Source organism: Misgurnus anguillicaudatus, chromosome 24 (assembly GCF_027580225.2).
Source record: "Misgurnus anguillicaudatus chromosome 24, ASM2758022v2, whole genome shotgun sequence".
NCBI lineage: Eukaryota > Metazoa > Chordata > Actinopteri > Cypriniformes > Cobitidae > Misgurnus > Misgurnus anguillicaudatus.
Window position 1 is genome coordinate 39,760,444 of NC_073360.2, and position 20,513 is coordinate 39,780,956.

Here is a 20,513-nt window from a genome sequence, read left to right on the forward strand (position 1 = left end):
AAACATATTTTAGCACTAGGACCGCATAACAACTAATTTCTTGTAGAATAAAAGTTTTTTGTTTACATAATATGAAAAAGACATTTTTGTAAACATATTTTAAAATATATTCAGCACTAGGACCGCATAACAACTAATTGCTTGTAGAATAAAAGTTTTTGTTTACATAATATGAAAAAGAAAATTTTAAAAACATATTTCAAAATATATTTCAGCACTAGGACCGCATAACAACTAATTGCTTGTAGAATAAAAGTTTTTGTTTACATAATATATATGTGTGTGTGTTGTGTATAATAATTATGTATTATATAAATACACAACATGCATGTGTATATTAAAGAAATATTACCATATGTATATAAATTTTTATATTTATAAATAATTTATATCATATATAAATATGAATACTTTTTTTCTTAAAATATTATACACAATACACACAAATATATGATGTAAACAAAAAAAAATATTCTGCAAACAATTAGTTGCGAAAAGTTGTTATGCAGCCTTATTCAGCACATATATATATTTTTGGCAATTTTTTGTATATTTTGAAATATATTTTTTGCAGTATGAGTGTGAGCTCTACGACTCTAATAGATTATTAAACCATTTAATGAAATGACAAGACTGAATAAAAGAGAAAGCCAGAAGCAAATGTGAGCATCGGTGCAATAATTTAATATTTCAAGTAACACAGCCCGTGAGACAAACACATTGATACTCCATTAAACTGATGAGTGACCTGCAGCAGATGGATTTTGATTGGGCCCTTGAGACAAATACAGTAACGTCTCGTGTGTGCTTTATACTGCTTTCCAGTAAATTAATGAAATTACAAAAATGTCTTCTCATGGACTAAACAGGAAGTAAAAACAAGAAATGACAGTTAAGGTCAACAAAAAGCCACCTAACACCATGAAACAAGGCCGTTTGCTTGGCTAGATATTGACTGATGAAATACTAACACAGGACAATACAAAGATGAAGTGAAATAAAAGCGTCATGTGGACAAACATAATGTGTAAAGGACAATAGAGAATTACAGTAACTCAAGTTTCAATATATAATTTTTTTACAGTTGTGTGGATCATGATTTCATGTGTATGATGACATATCAAACTAGCTGTTCCTCTGAAGTACAAGTTCCTGTGAATTATATCATTGTAAAGTCACAGTAAGCACAGATGATGTTTATCATAGTCATAATAAATTTATAGTACAACCGTAGACTAAACGACATGTCCATCGTCACAAGGTCGCAGTGTCTTTTTAAAATAGAGTTGTTTAAATCCTAGATGATTCAAATGCGTAAACTCTTATAAAATAAATATATGTTGAACTTGTGAGCATGTGTCCAGCGCAGAAGACTGCAAACTTACTAAATGTCCTTGCAATCCGTGTGCGTATATCTGACTCTATACGAGTTATAAGTCTGTTATATATCTGGTTCCCTATGCATTCAATTTCATTCCATTTTTTGTCGTCTCATTGGCTGCTTCAGGTTTTGGAGGGGGGAGGTCGAGACGCGCCCATGACATCGGCTCTGCCTTCTTCATGACGATCTCGACTTTGGTGGCCAGCATGTTGACAATGCTCTTACTGACGTCAATGACCTAGTAACAAAAACAAAAAAAAGGTTTATCTACAGCCTGTAGCTCAATTGGTAGATCTCAACTGATAAGCACAGCAAAGGCTTGAGTCCCAGGGAACACACAAATAAAATGTAAATAAATATGGTCTAATATTTGGCAAAAACAATCTCATTTTATTTCTAATGTCTATATTCACAAGTGGCATTTATGGTGGTGTTATAGTCTTTTTAACTGTAGTGCCATCTAGTGGCACCAATTAACACAAACAGAGATTTCTATTTAAAGGGGACATATTATGAGACTTTTTTATGAAGTAAAATAAATCTTTGGTGTACTAAGAGTAAGTAATTGAATTTTTATCTCAAAATAACATAAAGATAATTTATTAATAAATGTTAAAATTTGCTCTATATAGCAAAAATGTGCCGTCTTGGGGTGTGTCCCTTTAAATGCAAATTAGCTTATAAAATCACAATTATGATGGTTTGTTGAAATTGTCTCTCTCTCTCTTTATAAATGGCACTGTCGTGGTTGGATAGTGCAGATTAAAGGGCGGTATAATCCCTTTCTGACGTCACAAGGGAAGCCAAATTTCAATTAGCTATTTTTTCACATGCTTGCAGAGAATGGTTTACCAAAACTCAGTTACTGGGTTGATCTTTTTCACATTTTCTACACTAATAGAAGCACTGGGGACCCAATTATAGCACTTAAACATGGAAAAAGTCAGATTTTCATGATATGGCCCCTTTAAAGGATTAGTCCATTTTCTTAAAAAAAATCCAGATAATTTACTCACCACCATCTTTCTTTGTTCAGACGAGAAGAAATTATGTTTTTTGAGGAAAACATTGCAGGATTTTTCTCATTTTAATGGACTTTAATGGAGACCAACACTTAACACTTAACTCAACACGCAAGTTTTTTTCAACGGAGTTTCAAAGGACTTTAAACGATCCCAAACGAGGCATAAGGGTCTTATCTAGCAAAACGATTGTCATTTTTGACAATAAAAATAACAAACATACACTTTTAAACCACAATTTCTCGTCTAGGTCCAGTCCTGAAAGCGTCAGCGTGACCTCACGCAATACGTCAAGAGGTCACAGAGGACGAACGCGAAACTCCGCCCCAGTGTTTACAAGTGTGTTGAAAGAGGACCGTTCTTACGTTGTTGTATGTCGAATGATACTAATTAATGTCTTTGTGTCAGTTTATTGTTTACAATGGTCAACAAATGTGCGTTTTATATATGTAACACGTGACCTCCCTACGTCACTACGCATTAACGTGAGGTTGTGCTGGACCGGACCTAGACGAAAAGTTGTGGTTTAAAAGTGCATATTTTTTATTTTTCTTGTCAAAAATGAAAATCGTTTCGCTAGATAAGACCCTTATGCCTCGTTTGGGATTGTTTATAGTCATTTGAAACTCTGTTGAAAAAAACTGTTACGTGTTGAGTTAAGTGTTAATTGTTGGTGTCTATTAAAGTCCATTAAAATGAGAAAAATCCTACAATGTTTTCCTCAAAAAACATAATTTCTTCTCGACTGAACAAAGAAAGACATCAACATTTTGGATGACATGGTGGTGAGTAAATTATCTGGATTTTTATTTTAAGAAAATTGACTAATCCTTTAATATATATATATATTATATAATATATAAAATAATCAATAATATTAATTAATAAGGTGTAGCTCCCAACAGCAAGTTTCAAATGACATGAAAAGCAGATAAAATGATGATAAAATAATGATACTCACTCCCCACAGATTTATATTCAGCTCAAACTCCTTTTCTCTCTCAAAGTTAAGATAGATCTTCAGCTGCAGAAAACATCACATCTTTACAATGCTTGTATTTTAGTATGATAATCCATATTGACACTTAAAGGGTACCCCGACAGTAAACACATGTATGGCATGATACATTTACACTTGGTTTGGCTATATGAATTTAAAATTAAAAACAGCACTAATAGTGTTAATAAAATAAAAAATTCAATTGGAGGCTGCCATTTTGTTTATATCACAATACATAACATTAAAAGGTTGTGATCAAAATCAATTCAATTCTATCTATGCTACAGTGCAGTCTCATAATCGCGACCTTCAAAGCTTAAAATGAGTATTACATTTGCTTTTTTGAAGTAATTAAAATATTTAAAGGGATAGTTCACCCAAAAATGAAAATTCTGTCATTATTTCATCCTCATGTTGTCACAAACCTGCATAAATTTCTTTATTCTGATGGAATAAAGAAGGAAGATATTTTGAGGAATGTTTGTAACCAAACTCCATTTACTTTCATAGTAGGAAAAAAGAATACTATGTATGAAGTGAATGTGGCTCATGAATGGTTTGATTACAAACATTCCTCAAAATATCGTCCATTAGGGTCATCAGAAGAAATGTATACAGGTCTATAGCATCATAAGGATGAATAAATGATGAGAGAATTTTTTCATTTTTTGGGTAAACTATCAATTTAAAGGCACAATATGTAGATTTACACCACTAGAGGCCACTATTACACAATAACACAATAGCAATAACAAAGGCGAAGCTTAATGCTTAAAGGAACAGTATGTAGGATTGTGGCCAAAACTGGTATTGCAATCACAAAACTTGTGGCTAAAACTGGTATTGCAATCACACAACTGGTGGCCAATACAAAATGACAACATAAACACCAGTTGAGGGCTGCAACTCCACTTTTTAAATGACAATATCCTGGCCGGATCACTGTTGTCAGTGATATAAGTATTTGAAATGAACATGATTTCTTAATGTCTAGTGACATATCAGGGCCATTTTATGATTCATTTATATACATTTCTTACATACTGTTCCTTTAAATGTCACTTCTGCTTGTGTCTGCCATAGTTTCTTCAACCAGAAAATGAGGATAGTCCGAATATTAAGTCCCTAAAAGGGCAGCGCCATTATTTAAAACAGGAATTTTTCTAGATTTCCAAATGCTTGGAAACTTTACTTTTGGGATAATGTAAGTACGCTTTTGCATTAAATATACCAAACCCTGTGGTTTCTGGATATTTTATTACATAAATCTTACATATTGTGGCTTTAATGAGTTTCTATTGATTGATTTTAACAGTAGAAGGCAAATATTAAAGCATAAAGCTCACCGAGGTGCTGTTGGCCTCCATGAGCGACAGTTCAGGATTGCAGTTCTTAGCGTAGATGGACACAGTAACCTGACTTCCTGTCTGATGCCAATCAAATCTACAGGGAGCCACTTTCTTACCCTGTAAGAACCCAGAAAGAAACATCAATGCAGTCTTTATTAAAGTTACACACACAAGACTGATCACAGTACACGTAATTTATACACAATGTATATCTGACCGTGTCTTTTCTCCACTGGTGTGATCCTTGACTGCAGCCCTCCTGAGAGAGAAATGTGTTAAAATCAGACGTCTTCCTCTTGCAGCAGCTCCAATACTTCATCCTACAACACAAAATACACACAAATCTGTGAGTATAAAGTCATACTGATGAAATCAAATCAAATACTCACTCTCTCTCTCTCACCCTTCGTGGAAGATAGGTACTCCAGGATGATATAAACACGTTTCTTCATCCGTCTTTGAGCTGACGTAGGTCTGATAATAGTAACACCATAATGTTAGTATGTTAAAAGTCTTTATTTCGGTTTATAGTTACTATACTCGTATATACATTTATACTAAACACATTGTTATGATATGGCGAACATATATGTTTTCCGACCTTTGAGCAGCCTCCATTTTTACACGCTGTCCCAGGCTGGACTTCACTTCCTTCCTCTTCTGCAAACATAAACGTACAAGTTTAAACGACTATCTGGGTGTGATGGTGCAAGCTGATTGGCTTATGGTTCGATGATAGCTTTTTCTTTAACCTGATTTGTTAGTTAGGGTCTAATGTTGGTTTATGGTGACCCAGTGTAACGTTACCTTTCTCTGTAAGACGATTGTTGTCTTCTAGCCTCAACTTATCAAGCACCTGCTTTAGAGACGGAGCCACCTTCCTCTGAAGCTCCACCAACGGCTCATCACCACTGCAGCAAACACAAACATGTCAATAAATAAAAACATTGAAAGATGAAATGAGATTATTAGTCATGATGATGATAAGGAGTCACCTTGGTCGTTGTATGAGCTCCAGTGGTTTAGGAGCCTGAATGACAAATTCATTAAATCTGGGTTTGAGATCTTCCAACTCTTTCTTCTCTACTGTGATCTTCACCTCTGGTTTCACTGGTTCCAGTGGTTTCTCTTTGTTATGATGGCCCTTAGTGCAGCCCTGCCATATAAACACATAAATTGCATCACACGGCACATTCAGTATTAGTGTGGCAGGTTCAAATGTTGCTTAGCAATTGTAGAGACACTCCACTTTTTTGAAAATATGCTAATTTCCCAGCTCCCCTAGAGTTAAACATTAGATTTTTACTGTTTTGGAATCCATTCAGCTGATCTCCGGGTCTGGCGCTACCACTTTAAGCATAGCTTAGCATAATCAATTAAATCTGATTAGACCATTAGCATCGTGCTAAAAAATAACCAAAGAGTTTGAATATTTTTCCTATTCAAAACTTGACTATTTTGTAGTTACATCATGTATTAAGATTTTGCTGCTGTAACATGGCTGCAGGAGGCGCAATGATATTATGTAGCAGCCGAAAATAGTCCCCTTTGTAACTTTCAATGGCAGGGGACTATTTTCGGTTGCTGCGTAATATCATTCAAAAAACGTGGAGTGTCCCTTTAACAAAGCTCGTAACCCATAGCCTCTAATTTTGAGTTTAATAATTGGTTCTGAAAAAAATTGGGAAATAAAGAAGCCGATCTGTATTTGTTTAGCAAAGCACATAATATTTTTTTTTACTTTATTTGGATATTTATTTCAGTGTAAGCTGCTCTGTCGTATATAAGTAATGACGTCACGTACCACAATACTCAGAAAATCTGAGAAGTCTGTTGTCCGTCTCTTACAACAAGACCAACCCTGAAGAAAACAAGAATTAAGACATTGTTTAAACTTCTTTTAAAGAATAAATACAACAGCATACAAGGAAAATAAACATATTTTTTAGAAACAAGGACCATGAGATACAGACCTTTAGAGCATCGTGAAACACAGGGACTCCAGGATGATACGTGCAGGCATCTGAAATACATGCTTTAAATCTTTAATCTCACAGCAGCACGCAGTAAAGTATTATTTTATCATTTTAAAAACACGAAAACCACCCGATGTGATATATAATATAATATAATATAATATTCTTATTTAATATGTACACAATTCTTATTTTTCCAGATGGACAGTTGACTGCATGTGACCAAAGCAACAAAGTAACTTAAACCTCGCTGTTTACATTAAGAAACAATGCATTTTACTCTATTTATAAAACAATTCAAGCTCTCGTGACAATTAAACGTCGCTCTATTACGAGATGAATAGGATGTGCGCGCGATGAATAAACTCACCCTCCGGATTGTTTTCTGGATCAAATCTCTGTCCGCAGCCTTTATTATAACACAGTACAGACATCACGCTCGGCTCGCGACACAAACTAAATACACACAGCTCGTTTTATCTGCTTTTGTTACTGTTATTGCACTAAATGTGCTGCTCGCCCCGCGTGTGTGTATCTTTCCTAAGCCGGAAACTCGCGGAAGGCGTTCGGGAAATTTCGCGAACTTTTCTGACACCCGACCGTGTTAACAGAAAGAAGCTGCTAGAAGGATTGTGATACAAGCATAAACGTATCACACCACGGCTCAATACAAGTTTCTCAGCGCTGTTTGCGATAGACCAATCACTGATAACTTAATCTCAGCAACTACTGTTAGTTTTCTCTTTGCTGCTCAAGATGGACCAATCACTGCCGACTATGACCACTGAATGGTCGCAAGTGTTACTTATCTGAGTGCAGTTTAAAATGGACTTATCGCCGTCAATCAATATAATCAACAAGTAAATATGATTTAATTTTCCAGTGTACCATTGTTTCAAGCAGGACAACAATTAATGGACTTGAGATTTAAATGGGGATGGATGGAGGTTTCAGATGTCTGGGCCGTCACGCGCCCCCTGCAGAAAGAACTGCGAGAAACAGCAGAAAGTCGCAGCGCGTGCGGCCAATGAAGCCGAGGCGGCACATGGCAGGAACTCGTATAACATCGGCAAAGATCGTAGCTCTATGCCTATTACATTAGTAATTATAGTATTGTACAGATTTATGTAAAGTTATTAGAACTACAATAAATATAATAATTACAATGACTTATAAATTGGATCTCCTAAAATGTTCATAGTGTATTTATTTAAAATATTAATTATCAATCACTTACCTTTGCCCAAATCTTTAAACTACTTTTTCAAAATACATAACCAAACACACACTAAATAATATGTATCATATATAAGTTATTCATGTACATTGTTGGGTTTAACTATTTACCAAGGAATTAGTTACAAGTTGTTTAATAATTGAATTCCTTGAAAAGGTAAAGTAATGGATTGCTCTCATTTTTCCAGTAATTTAATTACAATTACTTCTGATGTAATTGAACTACTGTGTACTATATAACAATTAAATATAATACAATAGTGTATTTAACATCAAAATATAAAGTCTAAGGTTAACTTAAAATGCATGGTTTTTATGTATCCTTAAATAAGTTGTTAATAAGAATAATTAATACAATAGTTTAGTTTCCAATTCTAAATATTAACTGGTTGGTTATTAGCAGTATATATTACGAAGAAATTGGCGGTTTAATAATACTTAAAAAACACATATGCCTGATTCTGCAAATCCTTATTCTACCTCCTTAATCTTATCCAATACTTAAACTTAACAACTACTTTACTAAGTATTTATAAGCAGTAGTTGGAGAATATTGATGCAAAAGTAGTTTATAGTTCGTTAATAGTAAGAATTTGACAAGAATTTTGACCAGAATAATTTATGTTCTTTTAAATAATCTTTTTGAGCCGTTTCAGTCCTATCTTTGTATAATTTTCTAAATCTTATTTAGTAAATTATACAAATTAATTAGAAATTAAATACTATTGGAGAGAGTAATTTGTAATCTTATTACATGATTGAAGATGTAATTAGTAACTAGAAATTAATTACTTTTCTTGAGTAACTTATTTAACACTGGTTATATATAATATAACTTAACTGCACTAAATGAGTACAAATGTGACATATAATTACATATATATTTCTCATTTTAATAAAGAACATATAGTACATATAAATATTACATATAAAACAGAATTTATTTCTAAAGCACCCATTCAAAACAATGACACATAAAACCCCTCTGATCAATGCAGGGTATGCACGTGACGTCACCTTCGGCGAAAGTGACTGCGGTAACGCCCACTGAGTGGCAAAAGACAGACCGGCAAAATTTGTGTACAGTGTGAAATCAGCCAAAAAAGCTGTTGTTCGATAGACTGTACAAACAGATTTGACAAAAAATCAAAGTTATTGTTTTATAGACTGCCAAGAAACACCAAAAGGAGAAGTAAATTGATTATTCGTGCCAACGTCCACTGACCACCGGTGGGTTGACAAGTTGCTAGGGTCACTATCAAGTGCAACTAAATAAAATTTTTGCTGATTATTGTCAGTTATACTGACATTTTCATGGCCACCGCTAGAACAGCTAGCCATTTTGCTAAATGTTTTGCCACTCAACAGGGCGAGCTCTTGCGTGGTCACATGGAAAAGTGACGTCAATGCATACCCTCTATACTTTGTCTTTACAAACAAACAAAAAATTCATGCATTCACAGCTAGGCCATGCTTTTCAAATGAACACATCACACTCATATGGCAGTAACATGGATGCAAACACATACCTGCTATGACCTCCCCATTAGTACACTACTGCTACAAGTATGCATCATAAAGCCTATTTAATATGTGACACACATACAATTAGTATTTATAACTAAGGTTTTGTGTTTGTTTTTCGCAATCACCAGTGTTCAATGTCAATGTCTGTTAATGAAAAAATCCTGTACAGTTTTTGTGGAGCCCTTACACATCACATTACGTTACATACATAAGCGTTTTGTAGTTCAGTGTTTAATTCAATTATTGACTAAAGCAAAATGACCAAAGCAAATGCATCATTAGATTGAGTCAAACAAGCAAATTGTCAAAAAGTCATTTGCTGACCAAAATAATTTAAAGAAACAGTTTAACCACAAAATAAAATTGTATTGACTATCAACTCACCCCCCATAGTTCCTGCATGACTGAGTTTCATCCATGAAACAAAAGAGAAATACAATGAAATGAAAAAACTATGACTAGAGGCTATCAAGCTCCTAAAAAAGAGAAAAGAAGTGCTGCTGCAGCTCTCAAATCTCAATCTCATGATCTCATTAATGCGGAGTGTTTATTTACTATGGTTGCAAAGCTTGGGAATTTTGGAAATATTGTTGGAAGTTGTAAACTTATGAATTTAAAGGAATTATTTGAAAATTTTGGGTATCTCATACAAACATCTTCATCTGTGTGCCACAATTCCCATATATTCCCGTGTAATTTCCATAGAAAGTTTCCAAAATTCCCAGATGTTTGCAACCATATGTAAGACATTAAAGAAACAATAGTGTTTGCCTGTGAGTGACGTCAAATTGCATTTGCAAACACATTTGAGATTTGCCGGACAGTTTATCAGTGCATAACGTCTTAAGATTTTGTTTTGTGTTTTACACAAAGTTGTTATGTGGCTCCAGAATAAGCAAGTGTCACGTGCATCTTTAACACTTTTCCCCTGTTGTCTTCTCATTTATCTTTTTTGCCTTCCTCCAGTTCCACCAGACACAATTCCAGGTTCCTGCACCTCTCGGGATTGATGTTTTCTTTGATCTTTTTATTGATGTATTTATCAACTTCCTCCGCTCCTTTGGGTTTGGGATGGCTGTGCTGGAGCAGGTATCCACGCAGGTGTTCCTCGGTTCCGGGCGTCACCAATCCGACCAGGAAGCGCAGAAACAAGTCCAGTTGACCATTTTGACTTGCCAGCGCACGATCGATCACGGGACGGTACAGTTCTATCATCGGGCGATCCTTGCTTAATTGCATCTTCGGTAACCGGCTTTTGTTTGACTCTAACACATTTTTCCCTTGTTTCCTGAATGTCACGTACGCGTACATCGCTGCCATGTACTCCTGGACGGTGAAATGCACGAACTTGAAGACCCACGTCTTCTGGTCTGCACTTGTTCGCCTGACCTCAGTGAACATTTCATCCCGAACGCGCAAATCCTCATATTTTAGCTCCAATGAGAACAAATCATCCACGGTAAACTCATCCCGATCATCCATAAGCATCCGAAAGGCCAACTTCGCCATCTTCTCCACAAAATCCTTGTCTTCATCCTTCCACCTTTGCATTTCCAGGCTCGCTCCACGATACCTCTCGTTCGACCGGTTCATCTGGACGATGACAAACTGTGAATAGAACGTCGTGATACCAGGCGCGTGCGTGCCAAAATCAGGTTTGCGGAAAGATCGTTCGAAGAGGTACGCCACCATCCAACTGAAGATAGGGAGGTGACACATGATATGGAGGGTCCTGGAACGCTTCATGTGGTTTAAAATGTTTATACCGAGCTGCGGTTCTTTGGTTCTCTTGGTGAAGTATATTTCTTTCTGCTCATCTGTGAAACCTCTCAACTCCACAAACCTGCTGATAAACTGCGAGGGAATTTTGTGAGAGGCCGTCCTGTGGCTGGTGATCCAAACTCGAGCGTGAGGAAGCATCGTCCCTTTAATCAGGCTTGTCAGCAGAGCGTCCACTGGTGCTTTAGTCGTCACGCTCGTAACGGTGACGTTGGATTGGAAGTTAAGTGGATACTGACAAAGATCTAGAGCGTCAATGATAAAGAGAGTCAAACAGTCTTCTTTCTCTAGGAGTCGGACGTTGTCGGCCTCAACGAAAAATGTCTGCAGCATCTGAAGGAAGCTCTGATCTCCGTCTTTTCCAAGATGTAACTCCTTTCCTGCCAGTGGGAACACAAACTGAAAATCCTGATTGCTTGTTCCCTCCTTCCAATCGATGATAAACTTATTCACAACCACTGTCAGTCCAGAAGCAGGAACACCGGTCATCATGACCGTACGAATGTCCGTGAGGTCATTGGGAAGGGGCCGAAAGATGTCGGCGGTTCTGATTACCGTCTCCTGGGCTGTGACACGTACCCTGCGGACCTCATGTTCAGTGTTTACTGGGTCCCCGCTTCCTCTGATAACGGTCAGCGGTTCGACGTAGACGTCGCCGATGAATCGCTGCTGACCCGGCCGGCAACAACCTTCGTACAGAGCGTAATATCGCCTGTCGTGGGTCAATTTCAACTCGTGCTGCAACAAGGCTGAAGAAAAACAAAAAGGACGATTACAAAGTTGTTGTTTTTTTAGTTTATCTTCGACTGCTTCCATACAAAGTTTTGTTTAGGCATACATGTCCTGGTCATATAATTACAATATCATCAAATGTTTTTTCTCTTAATTTTGATGATTATATCTGACGACTAAGGAAAATCCCAAATTCAGTGTCTCAGAAAATTACAATTTTGTGAAAAGGTTCAATTTTGAAGACACCTGTTGCCACAATGTAACATCAGTTAATTAACTCAAAACACCTGCAAAGGCCTTAAAATGGTCTCTCAGTTCTGTAGGTTACACAATCATGGGGAAGACTGCTGACTTGACAGTTGTCCAAAAGACAACCATTGACACCTTGCACAAGGTGAGCAAGACACAAAACGTCATTGCAAAAGAGGCTGGCTGTTGACAGAGCTCTGTGTCCAAGCACAATAATAGAGAGGCGAAGGGAAGGAAAAGATGTGGTAGAAAAAAGTGTACAAGCAATAGGGATTGCTAAATTTGGGATTTTTCCTAGTTGTCAGTTAAAATCATCAAAATTAAAATAACTAAACATTTGAAATATATCAGTTTGTGTGTTATGAATGAATATAATATACAAGTTTCACTTTTTGAATGGAATTAGTAAAATAAATCAACTTTGTGATGATATTCTAAGCATATGACCAGCACCTGTATATAGTGCAACACATTTTTAAACTACCTCTCCTACAGGTCTTCCTCAGCATTTCAGCAAGATTGTCTTTTTTGATGCCCTGAAGCGATCGTATGGCGAGATACAGAGCCTCTCCCAGCCCACAGAGCTCGATCATTTTATCGGCCAGATCCAGCGCATCGGTTATATCAGCGATGGTTGAGTAGTCATGCTCGAATCTGTAATGGCTGCACAGATTACGCTTAAAATAGGCCAGTTCTGCTGGCCTCAACTGTCTGAGACTCATCACTATGGCCTGAAGAAATAAGAGAAAGACAAAGATAAGCAAAAAAAAACCTTAATACTGGCTTTAATCTGTAGTTGAGGGAATAAACATAAGGTAAACATGTTTATTGTCTCCTCCAAACAAAGGATATTATATTGCACTGTATGTATTTTAATTTGGTACTCACCATTAAAACATGCCTAAGAGTAAGCGAGGGATGCTTATGTTTAAACATAAGACCAGTGCCCTCAGGTGGAGGCGGCAAAGGGTCCATCTGCTCTGTGTAGCCCAAATCTAAAACAATTTCATCATAATCATCCCTCGTCTCTGTCTCAGTCGTCTCCTCCTGCACCTCCATCGCACTTCTTTCGATCGGCTCCTCCTCCACGTGTGTCTCACTGAACTCCGTCTGCCTCACACTCTGCACGTCTTCTTGGTTTCTCTCGGTCCGAATGTCGCTCTGTACCTCGAGCTGCTGCGTTGTCGTGGACTCTCGGTCCACGCCGAACCTAATCACATCACCGAATAATCTGATAAGTAACTTGTTTTGTGTCCCACACACAGTACGTTTTGGGTGAATTGTCTCTTTCAAGGTGTCCGTTGTGCATGTTACCTGTGTTGGGTTGGATATGTTTCATGTCTGCTGTTCACATGGCTCAAAAACGCTCCCTCTATGTGAATGCTGGACTGATGTGTGTTTGTACGCTCAGTAATCGCTGTCTCCGGTGAGTCTGGGCGATGCAGCGTTACCCTGTAAAACACATTGATGAAGTCCACCACAATTATTACATAATACATTTAAATGAGGTTTAATAAACATTTACGCAGTTTTGCATCATAAAATGCGTATTGGTTTCTCCATTGGCACTATATTATAAATTTGATAAAATGATAGAGGTAGTACATCACCAATTTTTCCAAAATCTAACATAGTTTATGCAAAATCCCTCTCAAAGCTTTTAGAGTTAACATGTAAAGCAGTTTTACCCCCGAAGGTCCTTGGTTGACTATGAACGCTGGTCTTTGAGTATCATCACAGTCATCAGAATCTTCTTGCTCATCGCTGATCATGGACCCATAACTGCTGGGCGGCCGGTCCATCAACCTTAAAACATTGAAATTAACATTAACTACAAACAATGGCAGCTATCACAAACCGATAACTCTCACATATTTTACACCAAAACAAAACCACTTTGGGTGCGTTTACACCCTTCAAAGTTTCGAGAGTGACAATCATATTTACTTTTGCTTGACGGTTTCATCGGACACACATGTTTTCAGTGTTACCCGCCTGAACCGAACTTCCGATCTGTATTTATTTACCAATCTAGCTAGTGGCTAAACTGATGTCTGAAACAAATACCTTGTCGAAAATAAATTTTTGTTTATTGCTAAAGAAGAGGGGAGACAGGGAGCATGGACCACATTAGAGGTTTGGCAGCCACTGAAAATGTATGGGTCTCGGTTATGTCACTCCCATAAGTATATAGACGGTTTCAGCAGTAACAACATAAATAAGCGGCTGTCGTGGTCTGCACGTAACTTCCGGTAAACTCCGCTAACAATAAATAACAACAAAGTTCTTTAAACGTAGTTTATTTATATAACAAGCAAAAAAAAACAACAACAACACATAGATTACCTAGGAAACCAAAACATTTGTTATTTTCCACAAGGCATTTGTTCAAGAGATCAGTTTAGCAACTAGTCAGACCATTAAAAAACGTTAAGTGAAGTTCGGATCCAGACGTGTATCGCATCAGCGCACATGCGTCCGATGAAACCATCTATAAGGATTCAAATACAGGAATGGCAAATATATTTCCGTGCTATGTGAACGTAGTCTCTCTAGAATGAGATACGGAAATGTTTTTTCACTATTACTATTGTTTTAAACTACAGGCATCCTTTGCGTGGGAAAGCAAAGATCATAGACATGAGTGTTCATGCAGGCCATGAAATAACTAGATCAAAGTCTAAAGAGATCTTATTTCTTAATGCTGATTGTATTTAATATGTGGGAATAAGTGACTTGAAACAGAAAACAATTCTGCAACTTTTTTTAATAAAAGTGGCTTGATATTAGATCAGCCAGATTAGGTTTCACAGAGCCTATTCATATACAGTTGTGATGGTATTATTGCTATAGATGATGAATAAATATTAATTCTAGATGAACATATCTTCAAGCAAAATCTGAACCAAGAAAAAAAAACATTTGTCTGGTCTAATATAATCTTGCGGTATTGTTATTGTGCTCTGAAGTGTCTGAATGATGTAGCTTACCTATAAAGAAGAAAATAATTCAAGCTTTTTTGTGATTGATTATGTTGCCCCTGAATAATCTCTTATAAAAGGCCTGTCTTTATATTATTACCTAATAAGACAGGTAAAGTTGTTCAATATTTCTTCCTATTTACATATAAGTAGGGGACCTGTCGCACCTGTTTGTCCTTATGCTTCCGATCATTTGCAATAACTTACATATATAACATTACACTTCATACATGTAAGTTACGTAGCTGGAAATAAATTTAAAAATAAATCTAACTTAAACCTAGTTTAGCCGGACTTTACCATAGCAAAGCATACTGTTCAAACACTCACCCTTCCACTTCAATATCACTGTCGTCCCCCATATAACTCATGATGAGGCTTTAATGATCCTTATTAACCTCCTTATAAACACAGCTCCTGTCAGAGAAAAAAACATATATATCGATTAGTCACGGCAACAGTCCAATGAGGAAATGACTATTGAAAACTTATCGAATTCAATATCTCGTTGTGAAGTACGAGACAAATCAACTTACCCAAATCATTTAAGACTCCGTGAAGCGCGTATATATCGCTCTTAAACAAAAATTTAAGCCTAACACCAATTTGTATTTTAAAGTTGACTTTAACAATAATAATTTGACGTTTTTAACAAGCGCCGCAAAAGTTGTCGGCTGTCAGGGATCCACCCGGAACAACTTACCCCGGCCACGGCCAGCTGGAAATTCCGTCTGTTTCTCAATCGGAAGGCTGCAACCTTCAAAGGTCGCATTTCAAGGATGGATACGTCATCAAGACTCTCTTATTTCAGAATATTAACAAGTATAAAGTTGACTATTATTCTTAGTTAATCGTAAATTGTTGTAATATTCTTATGACTTGCGAATGTAATGCTCAGTTAACTTAAATAAATCAAGCTTGATGACGTATGCAGCCGGCATATGCGACCTCCGGAGGCTGCAGCCTTTGGATTGAGAAACGGCTTCCGAGTGACGTGCAAAAAGGTTAAAAAGAAAAACGTCCAAAACATTTTTTATTTTCACACAATATCATTTTTTTTAAATTTACCATTACGTGTTACAAATGTATACAAATTACATTTATTGTAATACTTGCAATGACACGTTTATAAACGAGCGTGCTTTTGTAACCAGGCACTGACACGGACAGCATTCTACATTCAGCCAATGAAATCGCGCCGGTGTTTCATGTGACTGCGCTTCCTGTCATACGCCCGTGACGCAGGTTTACTTTCACTTTCCAGCGAACTGTGAGAAAAACAATACGGAGTTTAATCGGTTGTTCATCGTCGTTTACAGAATAATTCGAAGCGGGAAATGTCCAGCACAGCCATGAAGAAGAAGGTGCTGTTGATGGGCAAGAGCGGCTCGGGGAAGACGAGCATGAGGTCGATTATTTTCGCGAACTATATCGCCAGAGACACCCGCCGTCTCGGAGCCACAATAGACGTCGAGCACTCTCACGTGAGATTCTTGGGCAATCTGGTGCTAAACTTATGGGACTGCGGCGGCCAGGACACGTTCATGGAGAACTACTTCACGAGTCAGCGAGATAACATCTTCCGCAACGTCGAGGTGCTTATCTACGTGTTCGACGTGGAGAGCCGAGAGCTGGAGAAAGACATGCATTACTACCAGTCGTGTTTGGAGGCCATCTTGCAGAACTCACCCGATGCCAAGATCTTCTGTCTGGTGCACAAGATGGATCTGGTCCAGGAGGATCAAAGAGATCTGATATTTAAAGAGCGCGAGGAGGACCTGAGGAGACTGTCCCGTCCGCTTGCTTGCACCTGCTTCAGGACGTCCATATGGGACGAGACGCTGTACAAAGCCTGGTCTAGCATTGTTTACCAGCTGATTCCTAACGTGCAGCAACTCGAGAGCAACCTGCGCAACTTTGCTCAGATTATTGAAGCGGACGAAGTCTTGCTATTCGAGAGAGCCACGTTCCTGGTGATCTCACATTATCAGTGCAAGGAGCAGCGCGACGCGCATCGCTTCGAGAAGATCAGCAACATCATCAAGCAGTTCAAGCTCAGCTGCAGTAAGTTGGCAGCCTCGTTCCAGAGCATGGAAGTGCGCAACTCGAACTTTGCAGCCTTTATTGATGTGTTCACATCGAATACCTACGTGATGGTGATCATGTCCGACCCGTCGATACCCTCGGCCGCCACTCTTATCAACATTCGGAACGCCAGAAGGCATTTTGAGAAGCTGGAGCGGGTGGACGGGCCGAAACACAGTCTGCATATGCGCATGCGCTAGACACGCGGAGTACCCTGCTTCCAGAGTTTATTTTGTCTGATGTTGAGTTTAAATAGTTTTGTTTTCCATCAGCAAAAACTGTATGTTTGTTCTCCTTTTGCGCAGACCAATCGGTGTATGACGTCAAAGTACCGCGAGAGACCGTATCGCGATTTAAACGTACAACTCTGTCGTCATGCAGCGATCGGTCTGCGCAGCGCAACATAATGAAGTCTTTTCTCACGGTCTCTGAAAAAAATGATTTGTGCCATACAATGACTCGCCGGTTACATACACCACAGAGTTACATTAAATATTGTTTGCATTTTTCCACGCCTGTCCTTTATACGTTGTCTGATATCTTTATATGAGCATTATCACAGCTTGCTGCAGTTTTTGCAGGTGTTAAAAAGTTTAGCATAAATGTGTGACTGTAAAATCTACAAAATGATACATGTATTTAAAAACTCTGCAGTGACTGTATTTACATGTAATAAAAATACAATTGAATTTATGAATCATGTTTAAAAAGTGCTGATGGAAATTATTTTTTATCAAATTCAGTTAATTGTACAGGATGTCTGAAAAATAAATGATACATTTGAGGTGTTACTTGTTACACCGTACAAAAACTTACTCTCTTAATAATACAATATTTTATTACCATGTTCATATGACCCTTTCATCCATTCAATGTCTTTCATCATTACATGCAATACCTTTCCAAATAACAGCTATTTTATTGTTACATAAACACAATTAGGTATTTGTAATCTGTTGCAATAAACAGGGCTGCACATAACTGGTGCGCATGCACGATAAAAATAAACAATGCGCACCAGACGCTGTCCTAAAAAGCGCTTTTGCGTACCAAACGTTGCTGGAATTTTGTTGCATAGTTCCCTAATTTACCACAACATGATGGTTTTTTCCGTGCATCATTAAGATAATTAAAGGGACACTCCACTTTTAAAAAAAATTAGCTAATTTTCCAGCTCCCCTGGATTGTAACCCCGTAGTAACTTTCAATAGCAGGGGACTACTTTCGAGAACTGCATAATATCATTGCGCCGCCTCCTGCAGTCATGTTACCGCAGCAAAGTCCTTGGCCGTTTCTCAATGTTAAGGATACTTCCTTGGCAGGACTAGTCCTTACCAGTCACTTCCTTCAGAGGCTCAGCGAGGCTCCTCGTTAGCATTTGGAGAACACGTAAATGGAACAGGCTAGCAAGTGCACGTCATTGCGTCAATGAAAGGTGTGCTTCCGCGATGCGCGCATAGGATTGTGGGTGATTTCAGCGCGCAAGGATACACATATGCATCCTTTCCTGTATATGGGATATTTCTTGAACAAAGGACTCAGTCCTTGGCTGAAATTCCGAGGATCCTCAACATTGGAACAGTCCTTTGACGGCGGTCGATGACGTAGCATCCTCGAAATTCTGGCGAGGATCCTTCCTTGACATTGACAAATGGCTCTTGATTATTACGCCAGAATGAAAGTATAGTTCCTAGCCATATCTGCCTAGAAAATAGCAACTTTTAATGTTCCGTTGGTCTTAGTACACGATGTAACTACAGAAGAGTCAAGTTTTAAATAGAAAAAATCGAAACGGTGAAAAATCAGTTATTTTTTAGCGCGATGCTAATGGTCTAATCAGATTCAATGGATTATGCTAAGCTATGCTAAAAGTTGTACCGCTAGACCCGGAGATCAGCTGAATGGATTCCAAAATGGTAAACATCAAGTGTTTAACTCTAGGGGAGCTGGAAAATGAGCATATTTAAAAAAAAGTGGATTATCCCTAGCAGCGATGCAACGTCACTTCATGGACCGATTGGACAATTTAAATATTCAAGATTTCAATACTTTACTTGCGCGTTGTTTGAGAAGTTTTGCTTGAGTTTTGTATTGTTTTATTGTATTTATTTGTTCCGTTGTTCATAATTTGATTATTTTTTATTCCTGACCATTTACTTAAACAATATTTGAAATATGAATTAGGCTAGTAGTTATTTATAAAGGTTACAAGGGTGAAAAACAATAACCAGGCATATTTTATTTTATGTACATCATCATCATCTATGTTTAAACCAGGAAAAGAGTAGTCAGGAGATGAGATGATGATGACAGCATGTGGGATGTCTGTGCCATGAATAGTGTGAATACCAAGCAACATCTCCAGGGGCCTCATTTATAAAGCTTGCGTACGCACAAAACGGGGCTGGAAACATACGTACGCCAGATCCCACGCAAAGGATGCGATCCACAAAAAAAAAAAAACCCGATGTAGAACGGACCTGCAGGGTAGGACCTGAGGATGACCTACGCACACAGTTGCAGGTGATCTGTGACTTATAAAACAATGCCAACTTTCCCTTTAGAAGTCGTAATATTTTTTGGCATATGCCATTTTTAGCTTGTGTACACAGACTTTTAGTAAGGATCCTACGCAGTTTTATAAATGAGACCCCAGGGGCTCCAGGTGTAAAACTGTGCGTAGGATTCCCACCAAAAGCCTACGCACGCACAAAAGCCAAAAATGGCATACACCAAAAACTATGAAGACCTATAAAACAAAGCAATGTCCCCTTTATAAATCACAGATCACCTACAAGTGTGCGTATATGAATCATCCTAATATCCCACCCTGAAAGCCCATTCTCCCATCAAGTTTTTTTTTTTTATAAATCACAACCTTTGCGTGGGACCTGGCGTATACATGAGGCCCCTGGTGTTTCTTTGAGAACCAGACCAAAAAGTTATGTGTTTTTAGATGATATAATAGAACAGTTGGGTTCTATGGACAGTAGTTTCAGTTGCCTGTCTCAATGTTCAAACCTCGTGTACCCAGGAATACAGCATGCACTGTTATATCAAAATTGCTCAGCTGCATCATCCCTTAGACCTTGGGCTTCCATAAACATTCTCTTTATACATCTTTGCTTACACACAGACAGAACAGCTCTATGAAACTGAACCACCATGAAATTAAGACATGAAATATAATGAATAA

The 20,513-nt window shown here is 37.7% G+C and overlaps 3 protein-coding genes across 3 annotated transcripts; 1 reads left to right on the top strand and 2 right to left on the bottom strand.

Annotated features, from left to right (window-relative positions):
• Window positions 1–663: 663 nt before the first annotated feature.
• chordc1a (cysteine and histidine-rich domain (CHORD) containing 1a) lies at window positions 664–7,419 on the bottom strand. Its single transcript, XM_055197485.2, has 11 exons — window positions 7,099–7,419; window positions 6,726–6,775; window positions 6,557–6,613; window positions 5,748–5,908; window positions 5,560–5,663; window positions 5,354–5,412; window positions 5,156–5,226; window positions 4,970–5,072; window positions 4,750–4,869; window positions 3,365–3,427; window positions 664–1,619 (listed from the first exon to the last, which is right to left on the bottom strand). The coding sequence occupies exons 1-11, from the start codon at window positions 7,160–7,162 to the stop codon at window positions 1,458–1,460; spliced, it is 1,014 nt and encodes a 337-aa protein (XP_055053460.2). The 5' UTR covers window positions 7,163–7,419; the 3' UTR covers window positions 664–1,457.
• Window positions 7,420–8,836: 1,417 nt separating this feature from the next.
• nlrc3l (NLR family, CARD domain containing 3-like) lies at window positions 8,837–16,063 on the bottom strand. The gene is made up of 7 exons (XM_073863261.1): window positions 15,769–16,063; window positions 15,563–15,649; window positions 13,936–14,057; window positions 13,566–13,698; window positions 13,140–13,461; window positions 12,736–12,982; window positions 8,837–12,019 (listed from the first exon to the last, which is right to left on the bottom strand). The coding sequence occupies exons 2-7, from the start codon at window positions 15,601–15,603 to the stop codon at window positions 10,431–10,433; spliced, it is 2,454 nt and encodes an 817-aa protein (XP_073719362.1). The 5' UTR covers window positions 15,604–15,649; window positions 15,769–16,063; the 3' UTR covers window positions 8,837–10,430.
• A 370-nt stretch (window positions 16,064–16,433) lies between these two features.
• Window positions 16,434–18,014, top strand: rraga (Ras-related GTP binding A). The gene has a single exon (XM_055197487.2). The coding sequence runs from the start codon at window positions 16,570–16,572 to the stop codon at window positions 17,515–17,517; it is 948 nt and encodes a 315-aa protein (XP_055053462.1). The 5' UTR covers window positions 16,434–16,569; the 3' UTR covers window positions 17,518–18,014.
• Window positions 18,015–20,513: the final 2,499 nt, after the last annotated feature.

Coding starts and splice junctions, on each gene's coding strand:
- chordc1a (XM_055197485.2), bottom strand. CDS start 7,162: ATGTCTGTACTGTGTTATAATAAAGGCTGCGGACAGAGATTTGATCCA. Junction 6,614..6,725: donor TGTTTCACGATGCTCTAAAG/GTCTGTATCTCA, acceptor TGTTTTCTTCAG/GGTTGGTCTTGTTGTAAGAG. Junction 5,227..5,353: donor AAAATGGAGGCTGCTCAAAG/GTCGGAAAACAT, acceptor TACTATTATCAG/ACCTACGTCAGCTCAAAGAC.
- nlrc3l (XM_073863261.1), bottom strand. CDS start 15,603: ATGAGTTATATGGGGGACGACAGTGATATTGAAGTGGAAGG. Junction 13,699..13,935: donor CCAAGGACCTTCGGGGGTAA/AACTGCTTTACA, acceptor TTTACAGGGTAA/CGCTGCATCGCCCAGACTCA. Junction 13,462..13,565: donor ACATATCCAACCCAACACAG/GTAACATGCACA, acceptor TGATGTGATTAG/GTTCGGCGTGGACCGAGAGT.
- rraga (XM_055197487.2), top strand. CDS start 16,570: ATGTCCAGCACAGCCATGAAGAAGAAGGTGCTGTTGATGGGCAAGAGC.